This window comes from Mirounga angustirostris, unplaced genomic scaffold, assembly GCF_029215605.1.
Source record: "Mirounga angustirostris isolate CCGP_5_RB_7025 unplaced genomic scaffold, mMirAng1.0.hap1 SCAF_3, whole genome shotgun sequence".
NCBI lineage: Eukaryota > Metazoa > Chordata > Mammalia > Carnivora > Phocidae > Mirounga > Mirounga angustirostris.
In genome coordinates this window covers 102,186,839-102,208,648 of record NW_026991711.1, presented here as the reverse complement: position 1 = coordinate 102,208,648, position 21,810 = coordinate 102,186,839, and the positions used below count along the sequence as shown (strand labels likewise).

Genomic DNA, 21,810 nt, shown 5'->3' with positions numbered 1-21,810 from the left:
TGCTCAGCGGATGGAGTCAGCTTCTCCCTCTCTCTCTCTCTGCCCCTCCCTCTGCTCATGCTCTATCTTTCTCTCTCAAATAAATAAAAATCTTAAAAAAAAGAAATGTAATTCACATAACTTAAAATTTAGCCTTTAGAAGTGTATAATTTAGTGAGTTTTAGTGTATTTATGAATTTGTGTAATCATTCCCACCATTTTATTCCGGAACATTTTTATCACTCCAAAGTTAATCCCATACCCATTAGCAGGCACTCTCCATTCCCTCCTTCCTCCCTTCCTAATGTAAACTAATTTATCCTGTCTATGGAATTGCGTATTCTGGACATTTCTTGTAAATGGAATTGTCATATGTCGTATCTTTTGTTTAGTGTACTGTTTTCAAGGTTCATCCATGTTGTAGTCTAAACCAGTACTTCCTTCCTTTTTAGGTGGGATAATATTCCATTGTATAGATGTACCACATTTTGTTTATCCGCTTATCACATGATGGGCACTTGGGTTGTTTCTACTCTTTGGCTATTATGATAATGTTACTCAGAACATTTTTTTAAATTAACATATAGTGTATTATTAGTTTCAGAGGTAGAGTTCAGTGATTCATCAGTTGTATATAACATCCAGTGCTCATTACATCACGTGCCCTCCTTAATGTCCACCATCCAGTTACCCCATCCCCCCACCCACATCCCCTCCAGCAACCCTCAGTTTGTTTTCTATAGTTAAGAGGCTCTTATGGTTTGTCTCCCTCTCTGATTTTGGCTTATTTTATTTTTCCCTCCCTTCCCCTATGATCCTCTGTTTTGTTTCTTAAATTCTGCATATGAGTGAAATCATGATAATTGTTTTTCTTTGGTTGACTTATTTCACGTAGCATAATACCCTCTAGTGGTCTGAACATTTTTGTATAAGTTTTTACCTGAGCATGTTTTCACTTCTCTTGGATATACACTTAAGAGTGGAATTGCTGGGTCATATGGTAAGTCCACGTTTAACATTTTGAGGTGCTAGTTTTCACAGTGGTTGCATCATTCCCACCAGAAATGCGTGAGGGTTCCAATTTCTCCAAATCCTCATCAATACTTGTTATTGTCCATCTTTTTGATTAAAGCCATCATAGTAGGAATAAAGTAGTATCTCTCTGTGGTTTTGATTTGCACTTCTCTAATGACTAATTATGCTGAACGTCTTTTCATGTGTTCGTTGCCATTTTTATGTCTTTGTAGAAATATCTATTCTGATCCTTTGTGTCGATTCAAGCCCCTATATTTTCTTTTTATAGCTGAGTTGTAAGAATTTTTCAATATTTCTGAATATTAGAGATTTATCAGATATATATTTATAAATATTTTCTTCATTCTGTGGGTTGTCTTTTCATTTTACTAGACATATTTGAAGTACAAAAGTTTTTAATTTTGATGAAGTATAATTTATCTAATTTTTCCCTTTGGTTGCTTATAGTTTTGGTGTCACATTTAAGAAATTATTGCCTAGAGGCACCTGGGTGGCTCAGCTGGTTGAGCATCTGTCTGCCTTTGGCTCAGGTCATGATCCCAGGGAGCCTGCTTCTCCCTCTCCTCCCCACTCATGCTCTCTCTCGCTATCTGTCTCTCTGTCTCTCTCTCAAATGAATAAATAAAATCTTAAAAAAAAAGAAATTATTGCCTAGTCCAAAGTCACAAAGATTTACAACTATATTTTCTTATAAGGTTTGTAGTTTTAGCTTTTCCATTTAGGTATTTGATCTGTTGGAGTTTATTTTTATGTAGGGTGTAAGGTGTAAGTAAGGGGTACAACTTAATTTTTTTGCATGTGGATATCCAGTTGTTTCAGTGTTATATGTTCAAAAGACTATTCTTTCCTCATTTAATTGTATTGGCACCTCTGTTCAAAATGTCTCTCCTTATGCTAGTACTACACAGTTTTGACTACTGTAGCTGTGTAGAGTGTTTTGGAAATTGGATATTGGAAGTGTGAGCCCTCCAACTTTGTCCCTCTTTTTCACATTGTTTTGGTTATTCTGGATCCATTGCTTTTATATATGAATTTTAGGATTGGCTTGTCAATTCCTGCAAAAAAAAAAAAAAGGCCCCTGGATTTTTGGTAGGGATTGCATTGAATCTGTAGGTCAATGTGGGGGCTATTGCCATTTAACATTATTGAGTTTTCCAATCAATGAACATGGGATGTCTTTTTTTTTTTTTAAGTTTTTATTTAAATTCCAGTTAGTTATCTTATAGTATAATATTAGTTTCAGGTGTACAGTATAGTGATTCAGCACTTCTATGCATCACCTGATGCTCATCACAAGTGCACTCCTTAATGAACATGGGATGTCTTTTCATTTATTTAGGTCTCCTTTAGTTTTCTTCAGCAATGTTTTATAGTTTAGTGCCCAAGTCTGGCACTTCTTCAGTTGGATTTATTCCTAAGTATTTCATTCTTTTTGATACTATTGTAAATGGAATTGTTTCCTTAATTTCATTTATGAATTATTCATTACTAGTGTATTGAAATACAGTTTTTTTAAACATTTATTTATTTGAGAGAAAGCGGGGGAGGGGCAGAGGTAAAGGGAGAGAGAAACTCAAGTAGACTCTGCTGAGTGCAGAGCCCAATGCAGGGCTTGATCCCACGACTCCGATATCAGACCTGAGCCAAAACCAAGAGTTGGAAGCTTTAACTGTGCCACTCACACGCCCCTGAAATACAGTTAATTTTTATATATTTATCTGTTACCTACAACCTTGCTGAATCTGTTTAATTATTAGTTTATTTGTGGGTTCTTTGGGACTTTCTATATATAAGTTTGTGTCATCTGAAATAATTTTGCTTCTTCCTTTCCAATCTGGATGGCTTTTATTTTTCTTCCCTAATTGCCCTAGCTAGAATCTCCAGTGCAATATTGAATAGAAGTGGTGAGAGCAAAACCTTACAGTTCACCATTAAGTGTGTTAAGGTTAGTCACCCCAGAAAGTTCTCGCATGGCCCTTCATTTAAGATTGTTTCTGATTTTTGGCTATTTTGAATAAAGCTGCAATGAGCGTTCTTATAAAGTCTTTTTGTGGATATATGTGTTCATTTCTCTTGGATCAATACCTAGGAGTAAAAGATCATAGGAGTATGTAGGAGTGTGTTCTGTTAGCAATGTACTGAAGTTTTGTTGTGTCGTATCTTTTGCCAGGCAGTTTTCAGTCTCTTTCTTTTTAGCACTCTAGTGATGTGTGGTAGTTTCTCATACTGCATTTCCCTGGTGAACTAATGATGTAGAGTGTCTTTATTTATTTACTTATTTTAACCATTTTGAAGAGCATATTTCCTTTTAGTTTGTTCTTTTCTTTCAAGTCTTACTGAGATCAATTAACATGAAACATTGTATTAGTTTAAGGTGTACAACATAATAATTTGACATATGTATGTATTGCAAAATGATTACCACTGTAAGTTTACTTAACGTATATCACCTCACATAGTTACAAATATTTTTTCCTATGATGAGAACTTCTAAGATCTACTCTCTTAGCAGCTTTCTTTCTTTTTTTTTTTAATTTTATTTATTCATTTGACAGAGCGAGAGAGCACAAGCAAGGGGAGCAGCAGAAAGAGGGAGAGAGAGAAGCAGGCTTCCCACTGAGCAGGGAGCCCGACCCGGGGCTCGATCCCAGAACCCTGGGATCATGACCTGAGCCGAAGGCAGACAGTTAACCAACTGAGCCACCCAGGCGCCCCACTCTCTTAGCAGCTTTTAAATACACAGTACAGTATTGTTAGCTATAGTTATCATGCTGTACATTACATCCCCAGAACTTATCTTACAACTGGATGTTTGGATCTTTTGACCACTTTCACCCGTTTCCCTTGGTATCTTTAAACATGTTTATTGGCTAGTTGTACATCTTTTGCAGAATGGCTATTGAAGTCTTTTGTCCATTTTAAATTGGATCATTTGTTTTTTTATTATTGAGTTGTAGTAGTTCTTTATTTTGGATGTAAGTCCATTGTCATACATATATTTTATGAATATTTCCACCATTCCGTGGCTTGCCTTTTCACTTAATTTTTCTTATGATGAGATAAAGTATTTAATTTGATGAAGTTTAACTTGTCTTTTTAAAAAATGTTTACTGTTTTCTATGTCCTGCCCAACAAATTTTTGTTGGCTACCATGTTAAAGAGATATTCTTCTATATTTTTTTCTCGGAGCCTTATAGTTTCAGCTTTATGCTTAGGTGTATGATCCTTCTCAAATTAAGTTTTGTTTATGGTGTGAGGTAAAGTCAAATTTCATTCCCCCCCCCATATGAATATCTACTCGTGCCAGTCCCATTTGTGAGATAGCTTTCCTTTCCCCATTTAGTTGTTTTTGTACATTTGTCAGAAATGAATTGATCATATAAAAGTGAGACTATTTCTGCACTCTTATAGTCTATTACATCAATCTATTTGCCTGACCTTATGTCAACACCACATTGTGTTGACTGCTATAGCTTTATAGTAGCTCTTAAGTCAGTTAGTGCAAGTCTCCAATTTTACTTTTCTTTTTCTAAATTATTTTGGCTTTCTGGTCCTTTGTATATCCCTATATATATTGGACTCAGCTTGGATTACATTGAATGTATAGATTAATTTTGAGAGAATTGGCATCTTAATATTGAGTTCTTGGATTCTTAAACACTGTATATCTTTCCATTTATTTAGGTTTTATTTATTTATTTATTTATTTATTTATTTATTTATTTATAAGATTTTGTTTATTTGAGAGAGAGAGAATGAGAGAGAGAGAGCACATGAGAGGGGGGAGGGTCAGAGGGAGAAGCAGACTCCCTGCTGAGCAGGGATCCCAATGCGGGACTCAATCCAGGACTCCAGGATCATGACCTGAGCCGAAGGCAGTCGCTTAACCAACTGAGCCACCCAGGCGCCCTATTTAGGTTTTAAAAAATTGCTCTCAGTCATATTTTATAGCATTCAATGTAAAGGTCTAGCATATCATTTGTTAAGTTTATTTCTGTAGATTTTGTGATTTTTAACACTATTGCAAATTGAATTGTTTTGAAGTTTTATTTTGCAGTTGTTTGCTTTTAGTATACAGAAAAACAATTGATTTTTTAAAAATTGCCCTAATGGGGGTACCTGTGTGGTTCAGTCGGTGAAGCATCCAACTCTTGATCTCAGTTCAGGTCTTGATCTCAGGGTTGTGAGTTCAAACCCCACATTGGGCTTCACACTGGGCATGGAGCCTACTTAAAAAAAAAAAATTGCCCACACGTCCTCAATCTTGCTAAATTCACTTATTAGTTCTAGTAGTTACTTTGTAGGGTCTTTAAAAATTTCCACATAGACAATCATGTCATTTGCTAACAAAGACAATTTACTTCTTTCACCAGTCTGTATGCCTTTTATTTCTTTTTTCATCTACTTGTACTGACTAGGATCTCTAGTACAATGTTGATTAGAAGGGGTGATTGTGGACATCTTTTCCTCTTTCCCTATCTTAGGGAGAAAGTGTTTATTTTACCATTATGTATGGTGATAGTTCTAAGTTTTTTGATGATGCTCTTTATCAAATTGAGGACATTCGTTCCTATTCCTTATGTTGTGAGTTTTTTTTTTAAATCAAGAATGGGTAATTAATTTGTCATATTTTTTCTTCATCTATGAAATAATCATACTGTTTATTCCATGAATATGGTGAATTACATCGATTTTACATATTTTAGAGAGGGGGAAGGGTGGAGGAAGAGGGGGAGCGAGAATCTTAAGTAGGCTCTGTGCCCAGTGCGGAGCATGAGGCACGGGGCTTGATCACATGACCCTGAGATCACGAACTGAGCTGAAATCAAGAGTTGGACACTTAACCAACTGAGCCAGTCAGGCCCCCCTGATTTACTAATAATTGTTAAGGATTATGCATCTTATTATGGAGGGATAGTGATCTGTAATTTTATTTTCTTATGTAGTCTTTTTAGGTTTTGGTATTAGGGTCATTCTGGCCCTATAAAATGAGTTGGAAATTGTTTCCTTCTCTATTTTTCTGGAAGTGTTTGTATAGGATTGGTACTATTTCTTCCTTAAATGTTTGATAGAATTTACAAGGAAAACTAATTGGGCCTATAGTTTCCTTAGTAGAAAGGTTTTTGAAAACAAAATTCAGTTTCCTTTAATACATATTACAATTTTGGTAAATTATATATTTCAAAAAATTTGTCCATTTAATTTGTAAAATTCAGTGGCCTAAGATTGTTCATAATATTCTTTTAATATCCTTTTAATGTCTGTATGATCTGTGGTTTTATCCCACTTTTAGTCCTGATGTTAGTAATTTGTGCTCTCTCTCTCTCTCTTTTTTTTTTTTCTTGATCGGTCTTTATAGGAGTTTATTTTACTAATCTCTTAAGAAAAAACCCAATTTTGGGGGTGACTGGCTGGCTCAGTCTGTTAAGCATCTGCCTTCAGCTCACATCATGATCTCAGGGTCATGTTGGGCTCCCTGCTCAGTGGGGAATCTGCTTCTCACTCTCCCTCTGTTCCTCCCTTTGCTTGTGCTTTCTCTCTCTCTCTCTCTCAAATAAATAAATAAAATCTTAAAAAAAAAAAAAAAACCCAAACAAACACAATTTTTTTTTAAAGTAAGCTCTACATCCAATGTGGGGCTGAACTTATGACCCCAAGATCAAGAGTTGCATGCTTTATCAACAGAACCAGCCAGGCACCACCAAACACCCAAACTTTGATTTATCAATTTTCTTTATTGTTTATGTTGGTTCTGTTCTTTGATTTTGGCTCTTTGTCATTTCTATCTGCTTTTTTTTTTTTTTTAGAGATTTTATTTATTTATTTGAGAAAGAGAGACACAGTGAGAGAGGGAACATAAGCGCAGGGGTGGGAGAGTTCGGAGAAGCAGGCTTCCCACCGAGCAGGAAGCCCAATGCGGGACTCAATCCCAGGACCCTGAGATCATGACCTGAGCCAAAGGCAGACGCTCAATGACTGAGCCACCCAGGCGCCCTCTGCTTTTTTTTTTTTTTTTTTAAGATTTTATTTTTATTTCTTTGACAGAGAGAGTGCAAAATGAATTTCCTCCTATTTTCTTGTATATACACTTGTCATTTGTCTGTTTTCCACTCGAAAATATGAAGTGTTCCCATATATCAGCCCCAGTCATGTTGTTAGAGCTTAAAAATATTTCATGAATGAGAGAATGACTTTTTTTTTTTTTTTTTTTAGTTGTCAGGATTTTTTAAACTATTATATGGAGAATTCTTGGGGACTGGAGGACGGGGAGCAGCATCAGTGAAGGTTATATAAGAGAGATGGGACAGGGGCGAGGCGGAGGCCTATCAGATAAAGCTTCCCTCCCAGCCTCTACTGCCTAATTAGAACAACTCTGCTTTTCTCTATTTTACTTGTTTACACAAGACTTTGTTGACCATAGTTTCCATGGATTAAAAGCAAAGTTCCAAAACTAGAGTATTTCTAAGGTTCCTTGTGACCATAAATTATAAATTCATACTGATGCTATCCCAGTTTTTCCACGCTACTTGTATATTAATATCACCTGGGGAGCTTTAAAAAACTACCCCAGAATCTACCCCAAATCAATTAAATCATCATATCTGGGTGTGGGGCCTAAAAATACTAGTAACATTAGCATTTCTTTAAAGCTCCCCAGATGCTGGGATGCCTGGGTGGCTCAGTCACTTAAGCATCTGCCTTCAGCTCAGGTCATGATCCCCGGGTCCTGGGATCGAGTCCTGCATCGGGCTCCTTGCTCAGCAGGGAGCCTGCTTTTCCCTCTGCCGGCTCTGCCTGCCACTTCCCCCCCATTTGTGCTGTCTCTCTCTGACAGATAAATAAAATCTTTAAAAAAAAATATATAAAGCTCCCAGATGATTCTAATGCACAAGCAAGGTTGAGAACCACTGAACTAACTCATATTCTTGGCCTCAATTAACCTACATTGTATTCATCTGAGTTAATAAGTCATAGATATTGGGCCAACAGTGTGGGGACATTTAGAAAATACTTAAACTTGAGCAATTAATTAGATTTATACTGTAACCGAGTTCAGGATTTTTTTTTTAAGATTTATTTATTTATTTAATTGACAGGGAGAGAGAGAGAGAGAGAGAGACAGCGTGAGAGGGAACACAAGCAGAGGGGGAGTGGGAGAGGAAGAAGCAGGCTTCCGGCTGAGCAGAGAGCCCGATGCAGGGCTCGATCCCAGAACCCTAGGATCATGACCTGAGCTGAAGGCAGTCACTTAACCAACTGAGCCACCCAGGTGCCCCCCGAGTTTAGGATTTTAATGTGCCTTCCATAATAATGACTGTGTCCAGTTGAGGATGTTAAGTAACAACTCTGATAAGATTTGTATGACCTTTTTGCCACTGTTAACTGGGAATTGTATCTTGGGTATTAATTAGGTAATTTCACAAATTCTAATGACTCGTGCATGATTACTTAATAGAGCATGAGCCCAAACCTGTTTTTCCTTTAGGTTGATGGCATTGCTTTTCACCCAATTGCCGAAGCTGGAAACCTGGGAATCACGTTGGACTTCTTCTGCTCTGTCACCCCAGCATTTCATGGGTCACTGAGCTCTTTGGATTCTGTCTCTGTATCATTTCTTGCACCCATCACTTCCTCTCTACTTCCTCAGTTCTTCCCTCAACTTAGGCTCTTACCATCCCTTCACTCAGCCAAGTGCGACCTCTGTATCCCTAAAGCACCCTATAGATACTTTTATTCACAGCACTTCTTACATTGCTGTTAGATAACCCCTTATAATAATAATAATATCTAACATTTATTGATTGCTTACCATGTGTGAGATGCTGTTATAAGCCATTTGCATTCATTAACTCATTCTCACAGCCTTTCTATGAGATGGGTCCTATCATTATCCCCATTCAACAGACAAGGAAGCAAAGATGATAACTCACTTGCTTAGAGTTGTACAGCTAGTATGTGGTGGAGCCAGACTTGTGTCTCCATTTCCTCAACTCAGCTAAGAAGTGGGACAAAAACTGTCTCTAGCACTAAGCAAACGCTTGGTACAGAGTGGATGTTTATTGAATTAAATTGGACCGCTACTATAGTTTTCTAACTGATTTCAGTCTCATCCATTTTAATCAATATCTAACACTGGAGAGAATGCTGTTTTAAATAAAAATCTGATCATGCCACATCCCTTCTTAAAATCCTTTAATAATTTCCTTTTGTCCAGAAGGTGAAACCCAAATTTCTTAGCATGGAATAAAATGCCTCCAGTAAATGTGAAAAAAAAAGTTGTCCTAAAGCTGAACTAGGGCAGAACTTTGTGGTCTAATATGACTATCTGCTCTTCCTGGGGAATAATGAGCATTCTTTTTCTTTTTAAAGTGCGGTATAATTGATATATAGCATTATGTTAGTTTCAGGTATACGACATAAGGGTTTGATACTTGCATATATTACAAAATGATCACCACAATAAATTTAGTTAACATTTGTCACCAAACATAGTTTAGCATTCTTGATAAAATATTTGGCTAATTTTTTGGATAGACTTATTGAGCAAAGAGTTTCTAAGGCACCCCTTTCATTGACTATTAGTCTTCAAACTAGTCTAAGACTTTTAACCAAGAATCCTTAACTGGATAGTTGTCTTCTTTTTTAAATCCAGTCAACAATAACTGTCTAACCAACTTTTTCCCTATAAAATATCTCTGCCAAGATAGATTCTTTGAGTCGGACTTTTCAGAAGGCCTCTTTTTTTAAAACAAGTTTGAAATAAAACTCTGACATATGCTTATAATCAATCTGAGAGTGGCTTTATATTTTGAAGGAATGAATACTTGAATATATGAAAGAGGGAAGTCGTCTGATTGTTACTAGCCCTGAAATATTAAAATATTTTATTTTATTTTTATTTTTTGGCACAAAATGGTGGTTTATTAAAGCACAGGGACAGGACCCATGGGCAGAAAGAGCTCCTGTCTAAATATATTTTAAATATGCTAAATTTGAGCTCCTGTAAGAATAAATGACACTTTGAATTTCTACCAGGAAAAAAAAAAGAATTTTCCTAGGTTTTATGAATACATTCACATGAAATGATATGAGAGAATGTATAATAAAGTTAGAGGAAGGCCATGATGGACTAACAACTCTATTTCTAGATTCTTATATTCATTACTGTAAAAAACCAAGCAAATACACCTGCTTATAGAAGCCCTAAAGGCCCAAACTTATATCTACTCACATCTGTGCCAACAGCTGATCTTGTTCTGAATGCCTGCTTTGTATTCACTGGAGCTTCATTTGTTCTTATTTCTGCTCCTCTTGCTAAAGCTGTTTACAGTTCCAAAACACAACATAATTTTAAAAAAGTCCCATGCTATATTACATTTGTTAACTACATTAACATGAAATTGAGATTTAGAAATTTATTTTGCTTTCTAGTCAGGAATTCTTCCATTCTCAGTATTATGGCCTTCTTGGATATAAATACATTTTAAGTGGGGAATGTGTCTGTTCCATTTTAATATGAAGAGAGCAAAGGATTTTAAAACAGAAGTGAAAACCACTCCTCTGCATTTTATCTTTCCTGGTTAAGATACTTCCTTGTTCTCCTTGCTAACTTGATTGTGGATGCCTTTTGCCAAACTCCAAACTCATGGTTTGGCAATATTCAATTATTATTTAGTAGCTATTGTTCACAGTTCCTCTCTACAGGAGGTTAATTATCTGCTTGTGATAATCTCTGGTTTGTTAATTTTTCATACCCTATATATATCTGTATATCTTTTATTGATACTTTCTGATAAGTTTCTGACCATTTCTAACTTGTTAGGAATTTCATAAGGGAGAATGAAGTAGGCATAAAAGAACTGGGAGTGAAGTTCTTGTTAATGAGATTTCTTGTTCGGTGGGAGAAGAGATAGTAGTAGAGAAGAGGTGGGGAGATGAGATTCCTTAAAGTATGGTCCTGTATGATGAAGGTTGCATTCTCCATTGCTTAATAACAGTCTCCACTTGATAGAAGCTTAATAAATATTTCTTGAGTTAAAAATACTTTTTGTATTGCTATTTTTACCACCTTTTGTCTCATAACTGCAAATTGATTGTATTTTAAAGGGATTACATAGAGAATCCTGGTTAAGGAGGCATAGGATATGGACGTGGATGATTGCTGCCCTATTTTGAAGCTCTCAGGGAAACCTAAGCTCTTGTGATATCTCAGGTTCCCAAATAGCATACCTGATTCTGGCCTTCCAAAAGCTAGAACTTTCTTCCGTCTTCTTGTCTGTGATGTAGAATTTTATTCCCTTAGGAGCCACCATAATCATGAACCAATTTTTAAGGATATCTGTGCTAATGTAACATTTGACAACATCTACATTTTACTAGGGCTTTTCTAAAGACTCTGTAAACCCAAAGGAATAATTCTAATGGTGGGCCTTTTAGTTACCATGGCTGCTTCTTCTGGGATCCTGAAGTTATACTGTCTACCCAGACACTGGCTTTCTTTGTTAGACAGTGGATAAGCCTGATTGATTTCTCATCATCAGCACTCTCCCCCAACATATGTTTCCCTCCCCAAAGCTGGCAAAACACATTCCCTATGAGGTCAAAGACTTACTGAGATGATAATAATAGTGATTAATATTCCTGCCAGGGAAAAGAAATAAACTGCTCACCTGCTGGGATGTATTAACTTTTTCACATTTTCAGGAAATGCTGTGAACACTGAAAGATGTGGTTTACTAAATAAATTCAAATAGTAGAAAAGAGTTCATTTGTCTTCTAGAAAAGGAACAATTAGCTGTCTTCTCATTAGCCAATTTCATTAGTAGCATATGCAATAAATACAACATAACTCTATTATAATGTAGCTTACTACAAAAATTGTAATTTACCAAGAATTCAGTTTGTTCCCTGAGACATAATTTCCTAGAGAAGGAGCCTGGTTTAATTAAATCAATGCACAGTAAGATTAGCCTTATACTCACAAAACCATTATACAAACTCAGTTAAACAAACATTAACTCAATACCTACTATTTGTAAAGCACTAGAATAGGTGATATAAATTGCTGACATTTGTATAGTACTTTGACATAGTATTATCCCAATTCCTCACATCAATTCTGCATGGTTGTCATTTCCATTTTACAGTTGAGGAACCTGAGGGTGAGAGGGATAAGTGACTTAATAATAATCTCTAAGGAGATTAGAAACATCCTAGATGCAATGAACAGGGGGCTGGAAGAAGCAGAGGAACAAATTAATGACCTAGAAGACAAGGTAATGGAAAGCAGTGAAGCTGAACAAAAGAGAGAAGGAAGAACTATGCAAAATGAGAATAGACTTAGGGAACTCAGTAAGTCATTCAAATGTAGTAACATTTATCTTATAGGAGTCCCAGAAGAAGAAGAAGAGAGAAAATGGGGCAGAAAATTTATTTGAAGAAATAATAGCTGAAAACTTCTGGGGAAGGAAACACACATCCAGATCCAGGAAGTACAGAGAACTCCCATCAAAATCAACAAAAGCAGGCCAATACCAAGACATATTGTAATTAAATTTGCAAAATATAGTGATAAAGAAAAAAGATCTTAAAAGCAGTGAGACAAAAGAAGTCATTAACTTACAAGGGAAAACCCATAAGGCTAGCTGGATATTTTTCAAAAGAAACTTTGGAAGCCAGAAGGGAGTGGCATGATATATTCAAAGTGCTAAATGGGAAAAATTTGCAGCTAAGGGTACTGTATCTAGCAAGGCTATCATTCAGAATAGAAGGAGAGATAAAGAATTTCCCAGAAAAACAAAAACTAAAGGATTTCATGACCACAAACCAGCCCTGAAAGAAATATTAAAGGGGACTCTGAGTGGAAAGGAGAGATCAAAAGTAGCAGTATAAAGGCAGGAAACACAAAAGCAGTAAAAATGAATATTTATATAAAAATCAGTCAAGGAATTCACACACACAAAAAATTTATAAAATATAATAACAAGAAGAGAATGGGTTCAAACTTAAGCAACTATCAACTTAATATAGACTGCTATTTGCAGAAGAGGTTATATACACACTAATGGTAACCATATATTAAAACCACTAATAAACATGGAAAGAATAAACAGAAATAAATCCAAATACATCACTAAAGAAAATCAGCAAACCATGAAAGAGAGAAAGACAACAAAAGATCAGAGAAAATATTTAGCAACAACCACAAAACAAGTAATAAAATGGCAATAAATATATGTCTATAAATAATTACATTGAATGTAAAAGGACTAAATGCTCCAATCAATACACATAGGGTGTCAGAATGAATAAAGAAACCAGACCCATCTATAAACTGACTATGAGACTCATTTTGATCCTTAAGACACCTGCAGATTGAAAGTGAGGGGATGGAGAAACATTTATCATGCAAATGGATGTCAAAAGAAAGCCAGAGTAGTAATACTTGTATCAGAGAAACTAGACTACAAAATAAAGACTGTAACAGGAGACAAAGAAGGGCACTATAAAATAATAAAGGGGACAATCCAACAAGAAGATATAACTTCTTGTTGGATTGTCCAACAAGAATATTTATGCACCCAACATGGGACCACCCAAGTTATAAAACAATTAATAAGAAACATAAAGGAACAAACTGATAATAACACAATAATAGTAGGGGATTTTAACACTCCACTTATATCAAAGAACAGATTATCTAAACAGAAAATCAACAAACAATGGCTTTGACTGACACACTGGATCAGATGAACTTAACATATATTCAGAATATTCCATCCTAAAACAGTGGAACACACATTATTTTCAAGTACACATGGAACATTCTCCAGAATAGATCACATAGTAGGTCACAAATCAGACTTCAACAAATACAAAAAGATTGAAGTCATACCATGCACCTTTTCTGACTATAATGCCGTGAAATGAGAGGTCAACCACAAGAAGAAATCTGGAAAGACCACAGATATATGGAGGTTAAATAACATGCTACTAAACAATTAATGGGCCAAACAGGAAATCAAAGAAGAAATTAAAAAATACATGGAAACAAATGAAAATGAAAACACAACAGTCCAAAACCTTTGGGATACAGCAAAAGCTGTCCTAAGAGGGAAGTTTACAGCAATACAGGCCTACCTCAAGAAGCAAGAAAAATCTCAAACTACTTAACCTTACACCTAGAGGGGCTAGAAAAAGAACAACAAATGAAGCCTAAAGCCAGTAGAAGGAAGGAAATAATAAAGATTAGAGCAGAAATAAATGAAATAGAAACCTAAAAAAAAAAAAAAAAAAGCAGGTCAGTGAAACCAGGAGCTGGTTCTTTGAAAAAAATCAGTAAAATTAATAAACCCCTAACCAGACTTATCAAAAAGAACAAAGAAAGGACCCAAATAAATAAAATCACAAATGAGAGGAGAAATAACAACCAATATCACAGAAATACAAATAATTATAAGAGAATTTTATGAAAAACTATTTGCCAACAAATTGGACAACCTAGAAGAAATGGATAAATTCCTAGAAACATAATACCTACCAAAGCTGAAACAGAAAGAAATAGAAAACTCAAAAAAAAAAAAAAAAAAGAAAAGAAAAGAAATAGAAAACTCGAACAGACTGATAACCAGCAAAGAAATGGAATCAATAATCAAAAAATTCCCAAAAAACAAAAGTCCAGGGCCAGATAGCTTTACAGGTGAATTCCACCAAACATTTAAAGAAGAGTTAATACCTATTCTTCTCAAATGATTCCAAAAAATAGAAAAGGAAGGAAAACTTCCAAATTCATTTTATGAAGCCAGCATTATCCTGATACCAAAACCAGATAAAGACTCCACTAGAAGAGAACTACAAGCCTATATTCCTGATGAACATGGGTGCAAAAATTCTCAGTAAAATACTAGCAAACTGAATCCAAAAATACATTAAAAAATCATTCACCATGATCAAGTGGGATTTATTCCTGGCATGCAAGTGTTCAATATTCACAAATCAATCAATGTGATACATCATATCAGTTAGAGGAAGGATAAGAACTGTATGATCATTTCAATAGATGTAGAAAAAACATTTGATAAAGTACAACATTCATTCATGATAAAAACCCTCACTCAACAAAGTAGGTTTAGAGGAAACTTATCTCAACATAATAAAGGCCATATATGAAAAACCCACAGGTAACATCATCCTCATTGGGGAAAAACTTAGAGCTTTTCCTCTATGGTTAGAAAGAAGACGGGGGTGTCTAATCTCAACAGTTATTTAACATAGTACTGGAAGTTCTAGTCACAGCAATCAGACAACACAAAGAAATAAAAGGCATCCAAATCATCAAGGGAGAAGTAAGACTTTCACTTTTTGCAGATGACATGATACTCTATATAGAGAACCTGAGAGACTCCACCGAACTGATACACAAATTCAGTAAAGTCACAGGATACAAAATCAGTGTATAGAAATCTATTGCATTTCTATGATATCGGCTGTAGCAACTTTTAAATTAAATTAAATTACACTAATAATGAAGCAGCAGAAAGAGAAATTAAGGAATCAATCTCCTTTACAATTGTACCAAAAACAATAAGATACCTAGGAATAAACCTAACCAAAAAGGTGAAAGACCTGTACTCTGAAAATTATAGAACAATGATCAAAGAAACTGAAGATGACACAACAGTGTCTTTCCATGTTCATGGATTGGAAGAATAAATATTGTTAAAATGTCTCTACTGCCCAAAGCAATCTACACATTTAATGCAATCCCTATCAGACTACCAATAGCATTTTTCACAGAACTAGAATAAACAATCTTAAAATTTGTATGGAACCACAAAAGATCCTGAATAGCCAAAGCAACCTTGAAAAAGAAAAGCAAAGCTGGAGGCATCACAATTTCTGGACTTCAAGGTACATTACAAAGCTGCAGTGATCAGAACAGTACAGTAGTGGCACAAAAGTAGACACAGAGATCAACAGAACAGAATAGAAAACCCAGAAATGAACTCACAACTATATGGTCAATTAAAAAGCAGGAAAGAATATCCAGTGGGGAAAAGACAGTCTTCAACAAATGGTGTTGGGAAAACTGACAGCAAGATGCAAAAGAATGAAACTAGACCACTTTCTTACACCATACACAAAAATGAACTCAAAATGGATTAAAGACCTAAATGTGAGACTGAAACCATAGAAATCTTAGAGGAGAGCATAGGCAGTAACTTCTTTGACATTGGCTGTAGCAACTTTTAAATTAAATTAAATTAATTTTTTAAAGTAGGTTCCATGCCCAATGTGGGGTTGAGCTCATGACCCTGAGATCAAGACTCACATGCTTTATCACCTGAGCCAGCCAGGTGCCCTCACCCTCTGTCTTTTTTTCTAGATATGTCTTTTTTCTAGATATGTCTTTCTTTTAGATATGTACCCTGAGGCAAGGGAAACGAAAGTAAAAATAAACTACTGGGACTATATCAGAATAAAAGCTTCTTCTGCACAGCGAAAGAAACAATCAACAAAACTAAAAGGGCTGGGAGAAGGTATTTGCAAATGACATATCTGATAAAGATTATCCAAAATATATAAAGAACTTATAAAACTCAACACCCCAAAAATGAATAATCCACTTAAAAAAATGGGCAGAAGACATGAATAGACATTTTTCCAAAGAAGATATCCAGATGGCCAACAGACACATGAAAAGATGCTCAATATCACTGATCATCAGGGAAATTCAAATCAAAATTACAATGAGATATCAACTCATACCTGTCAGAGATTATGTAATTTAAGTCCTTCATTTAGCACAGTGTTTTCAAAATAGTAGGGGCTCAATAAATAGTTTTGGTATATATACTTTCTTCTCTAAATGTTTATTATTCTATTTATTTTTCTCTGTAAATTCTTTCTATATATTCATTTATTCCTAGGGTATTATGTAAATTTTTATTTATCAAAGTAATGCCTATACATAGTTAAATAATCAAATATCACTAAAATATCTTTCCTAACTCTTATCTTTCGAGGAAGCCACTTTCACTATTTTAACTTGCATCTTCTGATAATTACCTTCATTGTTCTATATAATTACCTTTTTCTGTTCTTGATTTATTAGCTTTAGAGAGTATTTACTGACTTCTCATTATGATCCTTGAGAATTTCTTTGTTACCCCAACTTCTCTCCTCCATTTTCCCAATAGAATTAGAATTTTCACTTAAACTAGTACTTAGTATTTACACTATTACGACTATAAATATTGTTCACTGCTGAGTCAAGTAATGTACAATGATTATCTGTCCTCATATGGGTGTTTGTTTTCTTGGAGTTAATGATTTCCTTTTCTTTCATTTGCTTAATTTTCTATGTACATACTGCTTAATTGTTCCTAATACATCAACAGATCTGTTGAATGCCTGGTAATCAACATTTCAAACTCACAGACCTGTGAAATAATCCATCAGTTCCATATTTTCTCTCCTGGAGACCTCCCTTTACAGTTCTAATGATTCTCTCTTGTCTGGCTGTCATGCTAGGACTTTCCTCAGCCATTTTAGTTTGGGGGTTGTTTTTGAGAGGATTTGTTAATGTGAATATAACCAGAATGAAGAAGCATTAATATTTTAGAGAGAATCCAAATTATTAATATATATTGCTTCTGTGTCCTGGATTCACCAGACAGTGAGGTCACATAAAATGAGGTTGCATTTGCTTTTGATGCCCAAATTATAGTGGCTCAAGCCTTCATAGTTTGAATGCAAATTCTGAGCACCACTAACTTTGCAAAGTGCCCTCTCAGTTTTTCTGGGGGTTACTAAAAGGGGTGCTCACATGTGCTCACTAACTAGTCTGTCTGCTAGTACCACAAGCCATTTACCATGTTCTTCCTCTTTTGCTCTGACCCCCTGGCAATACATATTGCCCTGAGTGTTGTCTGATGCTGATAGAATCCCTCACTGCTAATGGTAGGTATCCCTCATAAGAGGTGTGTTGTATTTGCCAGGGGCATTTTCTCCTGATTTTACCATTTCTAAGAATACCAGGGGTACTAGGTTTGATGGGAGGTCATCAGGATGACTCTTTCCCCAATTCCACACCACTTCCCCACACCGCCTCCTCCATTACTCAAAGTCGCAGTCACCCACAGTCTTTTCCAGTTTCTCCTTTTTGTAATTTCTTCCCCATCACCCCTGTGTCCAAACCAATAATCATCAACATTCACAACCCACTGCTAATCACCCATTCTGGCAGGAACAACATAAAAGCTAGAAGGCCCAGAAGCACAGCTCAACTATATAATTTATTACCAAACCAGAATGTTTAACATTTATATTCTAGTGAGTTTCTTAAGCCAGAGAAACAGCTTTAAAGTAAGATGAAGTCTCCATTCTGGAGATGGAGAACTTGCAGCTTTGAAATGATGGACCTCTTTTTCTTCTGGACAAGATTTTAAATACCTTAGAGTCTACTCTCAATCCAAGTACCACATTGCAAATCTTTAAATATGTCCACATTTTTAAAGAAATCCTCAAGGTTTTTTTTTTTTCCTTTGAAAGTTTGGAAACCTTCTATAGATATTTGTAAATAATATGAGGGAATTGAAATAGTACATATTTCAGACTTTTCACTGATTTAGACTGGATTTTGCCCTAAAAATGGTGTAACTTGCAGAGTTAGCATTTTCAAAAAGGACTTAAAAGTAGAAATGCCACCAACGAGGAGATTTGCAAGCAGATGACAACAAAGGAAAGACTCTCTCTTGTGAAGTTTAAAGTAATACTATGTTGGTCTTTTTGGACTAAATGAGAGAATTATTTTCAAAATGAAGGCCATACCGTATTATTCCAGAAAAAAATTTCAGGTGGTATACAGACCCTTCATCATCTTCCCCTGCCTCCCTGTCAAGTGTCATTTCCTCCTTTAATGTTCCAGTTTTCATTTAATGGATGAGGACAGTTGGGTTTATAATTTACCCAATTAGTAAGAGGTAGAGCCAAGATTTTAACACAGGTCAATTTGACTTCAAAATGGTATCTCTTTTCGTGCTTACCATATTGCAAAGTGTCATTTTGGGTGGCTACAGAAATGACCCTAAGGAACAGAGCTGACCTAAGGGAATTACCCAGCCGTGTGGGTTATCTGGGATTTCCCTGGTGTATATAATGGTTGCCTGACAGTATACACTGTGTTGAGGGAGGCTCTGGAGAGGATCTCCTGTGCAAGCAAATCTAATCCTAAATCTCACTGTCCCTCTCCTTTCTTCTAATGCCTTTTCTTCCATCTCCTTTTTGGAGAGAGGCCATGTAACTGGTTGCTGATCCTATACTTTGCTCCCCATAAGCCATCCACATGGCAGACCCAATTTACCTTTCCTATGACATCTGTTAACAGCTTGAGTGCCAGAGGATCATGAACCAAGGAGTCTGTGTAAAAGGAACCAAGGTATTTCTTTGGGTTGGTTGGATTGTCCTGGGCACACAGATCTGGGCGCATGTTGAATCCATGGGAGATTCTTCCGACTGTAAAAGGGAAGGCACCACCTGCAAGTAAAACCTGTTAGTGAGGGCTAGTGTCAATTGAAAAGGATATTTTTCAATCCTCATGTTGTATGCAAAGAGGAGTTACTATAGTCCAGTATTTACAAAGGATTTATTGTGTCCCAAATGCTGGGAGATGACTCAGAACAAGTGATATGAACTCATCTATAAATTCATGTTTGAGGAATTTATCCTAAAGAAAGAATACAAGTGTGTAAAGATATGTGGTCAAGGTTTTCAAATGTAGTGTGCTTATAATAGCAAAATACAGAGGCAGCCTATCAACTGGGAAATATCTACATAATGATATCCATGGCATATCCATAAAATGTGTTGCCATGCATGCAACCATCAAAAGTGGTGGTCCTGGTGGTATGTGTGTGTGCCCAAGAGTCAGAAACTCAATTACTTGCAGGGACCAAGCAGGAAATGTAAATGAATGAAATAGACCTATTTGTAAATAATAGAGAATGGTAGGGACTTTTGCAAATTGGAGAGCTTGTAGTCTGACTAGAGGAATTTAAACAAAAACAAAACAAAATTAAACAAAAACTACGCCAAGCAAACTAGCCTTGTCCACAAAAATGGAATTTGGTCCCCCACCATCATATACTTTATGACTAGAATGATGGCTGTAGGCATGTTATGGACTGAATTATGAGGTGCCTCCAAAATTCTTATGTTGAAGCCCTAATCCCCAATCTAACTGTATTTGGAGACAGGGTAATTAAGGAGGTAATTTAAGGTTGAATGAGGTTATAAATGGGACTTTAATTTGATAGGAAAAAGGAGAGGGACAGTGAGATTTAGGATTAGATTTGTTTGCACAGGAGGTCCTCCCCAGAGCCTCCTTCAACACAGAGTGTGTATTGCCAGAGAACCATTATATACACCAGGGAAATCCCAGATAATCCACATGGCTGGCTAATTCCCTTAGATCAGCTCCTGTTCCTTCAGGTCATTTCTGTACCCATCCAAAAGGGCACATCACATGCATAGTGAGAAAGTGGCCTTCTACAATCCAGGAAGACTGGTCTCACCAGAAACCAACCCTGCAGGCACTTTGATCTTGTACTTCTAGCCTCCAGAACTGTGTAAAAATTAAGTTCTGTTGTTTAAGCCACTGAGTCTATGGTATTTTGTTATGGTAGACTGAGCTGAGTAATGCAGATAGGGCCTTACCTCCATGTGCAAAACACACTTTCAGTTTGGGAAATTTCTCAAACACTCCTCCCATGATCATGGAGCAGATGGCGGTGGTGGTCTCTGCTGGCATTCCTAAAAGAGGAAACAGTCACAGGGTGCAGGGGTTGTTATCTCAAGCAGGAAGAAGCTCAGTGATACTAGTGGTTGGGGGAATGGCAGCTTGCTGAGAAATGTGAGGTCCCTCTGTCCTAGCATGGCTTGGTTGTCTACAAGCCATTACTTTGGCAAACAGACCATCAGAAACATCCTATTTGCCACTTGCAGGTGGAGTCATCTAGTGGACAACAGAATCAAGGAGCCAGAGGATCTACCTTTTGTCCCAATTCCTCACTTCAGTTTGGATGTGGTGGGGCAAACAGAGTACAGTGAGTCTGGGTTGAACCCTAACTCTTCTAATTTTCGGCTTCCTGGCCTTCGACAAATTATTTAACGTCCCTGAGCCTGTGCTTCTTCACCTGTAAAATGGGGATTCTGTTGCCCATCTTGCAAGACTATTGTGGAGCCTTGAAAATGATGATGTTGGGAAAGGTCCTGGCCAGAACCTCACATTGGAGGTGCTCAACAAATATTAGTTGCTTCCCTGTGCCTCAGCTTCCTCATCTATAGGATGCGTTTGTTCTTGCCACTTGGTACTCAGTAAATATTAACAAAAATTATAATTCCTGGGGTACCCGGGTTGCTCAGTTGTTAAGCGTCTGCCTTTGGCTCAGGTCATGATCCCAGGGTCCTGGGATCGAGCCCTGCATCGGGCTCCCTGCTCGGCGGGAAGCCTGCTTCTCCCTCTCCCACTCCCCCTGCTTGTGTTCCCTCTCTCACTGTCTCTCTCTGTCAAATAAATAAATAAAAATCTTAAAAAAAAATAATGATTCCTGCCAAATCTTTGTGCTTCTTAGAGATGAGGTAAAAAATAACTGGATTAAGATGAGTTGTTTCAAGTGCTTTGTGCCCCTAGAAGAAGCGGCTGTTTCATGCCTGATGCCTTCACCCCCACGGAGTTAGTCTGGGTTACATTTCCAGGCAACTGCTTTTCAGACTGTGATCAAGAAATCTTTGGGG

The 21,810-nt window shown here is 36.5% G+C and overlaps 1 protein-coding gene across 2 annotated transcripts in view; it reads right to left on the bottom strand.

Moving 5' to 3' along the window:
• Window positions 1–21,810, bottom strand: part of ACMSD (aminocarboxymuconate semialdehyde decarboxylase) — a 66,735-nt gene that overhangs the window by 5,979 nt on the left and 38,946 nt on the right. For both annotated transcript variants that reach the window (XM_045867496.1, XM_045867497.1), the window contains 2 exons: window positions 20,731–20,826; window positions 19,379–19,551 (listed from right to left, as the gene is read on the bottom strand). In XM_045867496.1, the coding sequence (XP_045723452.1) occupies window positions 19,379–19,551; window positions 20,731–20,826 (269 nt within the window). The remainder of the gene's footprint in view (window positions 1–19,378; window positions 19,552–20,730; window positions 20,827–21,810) is intronic.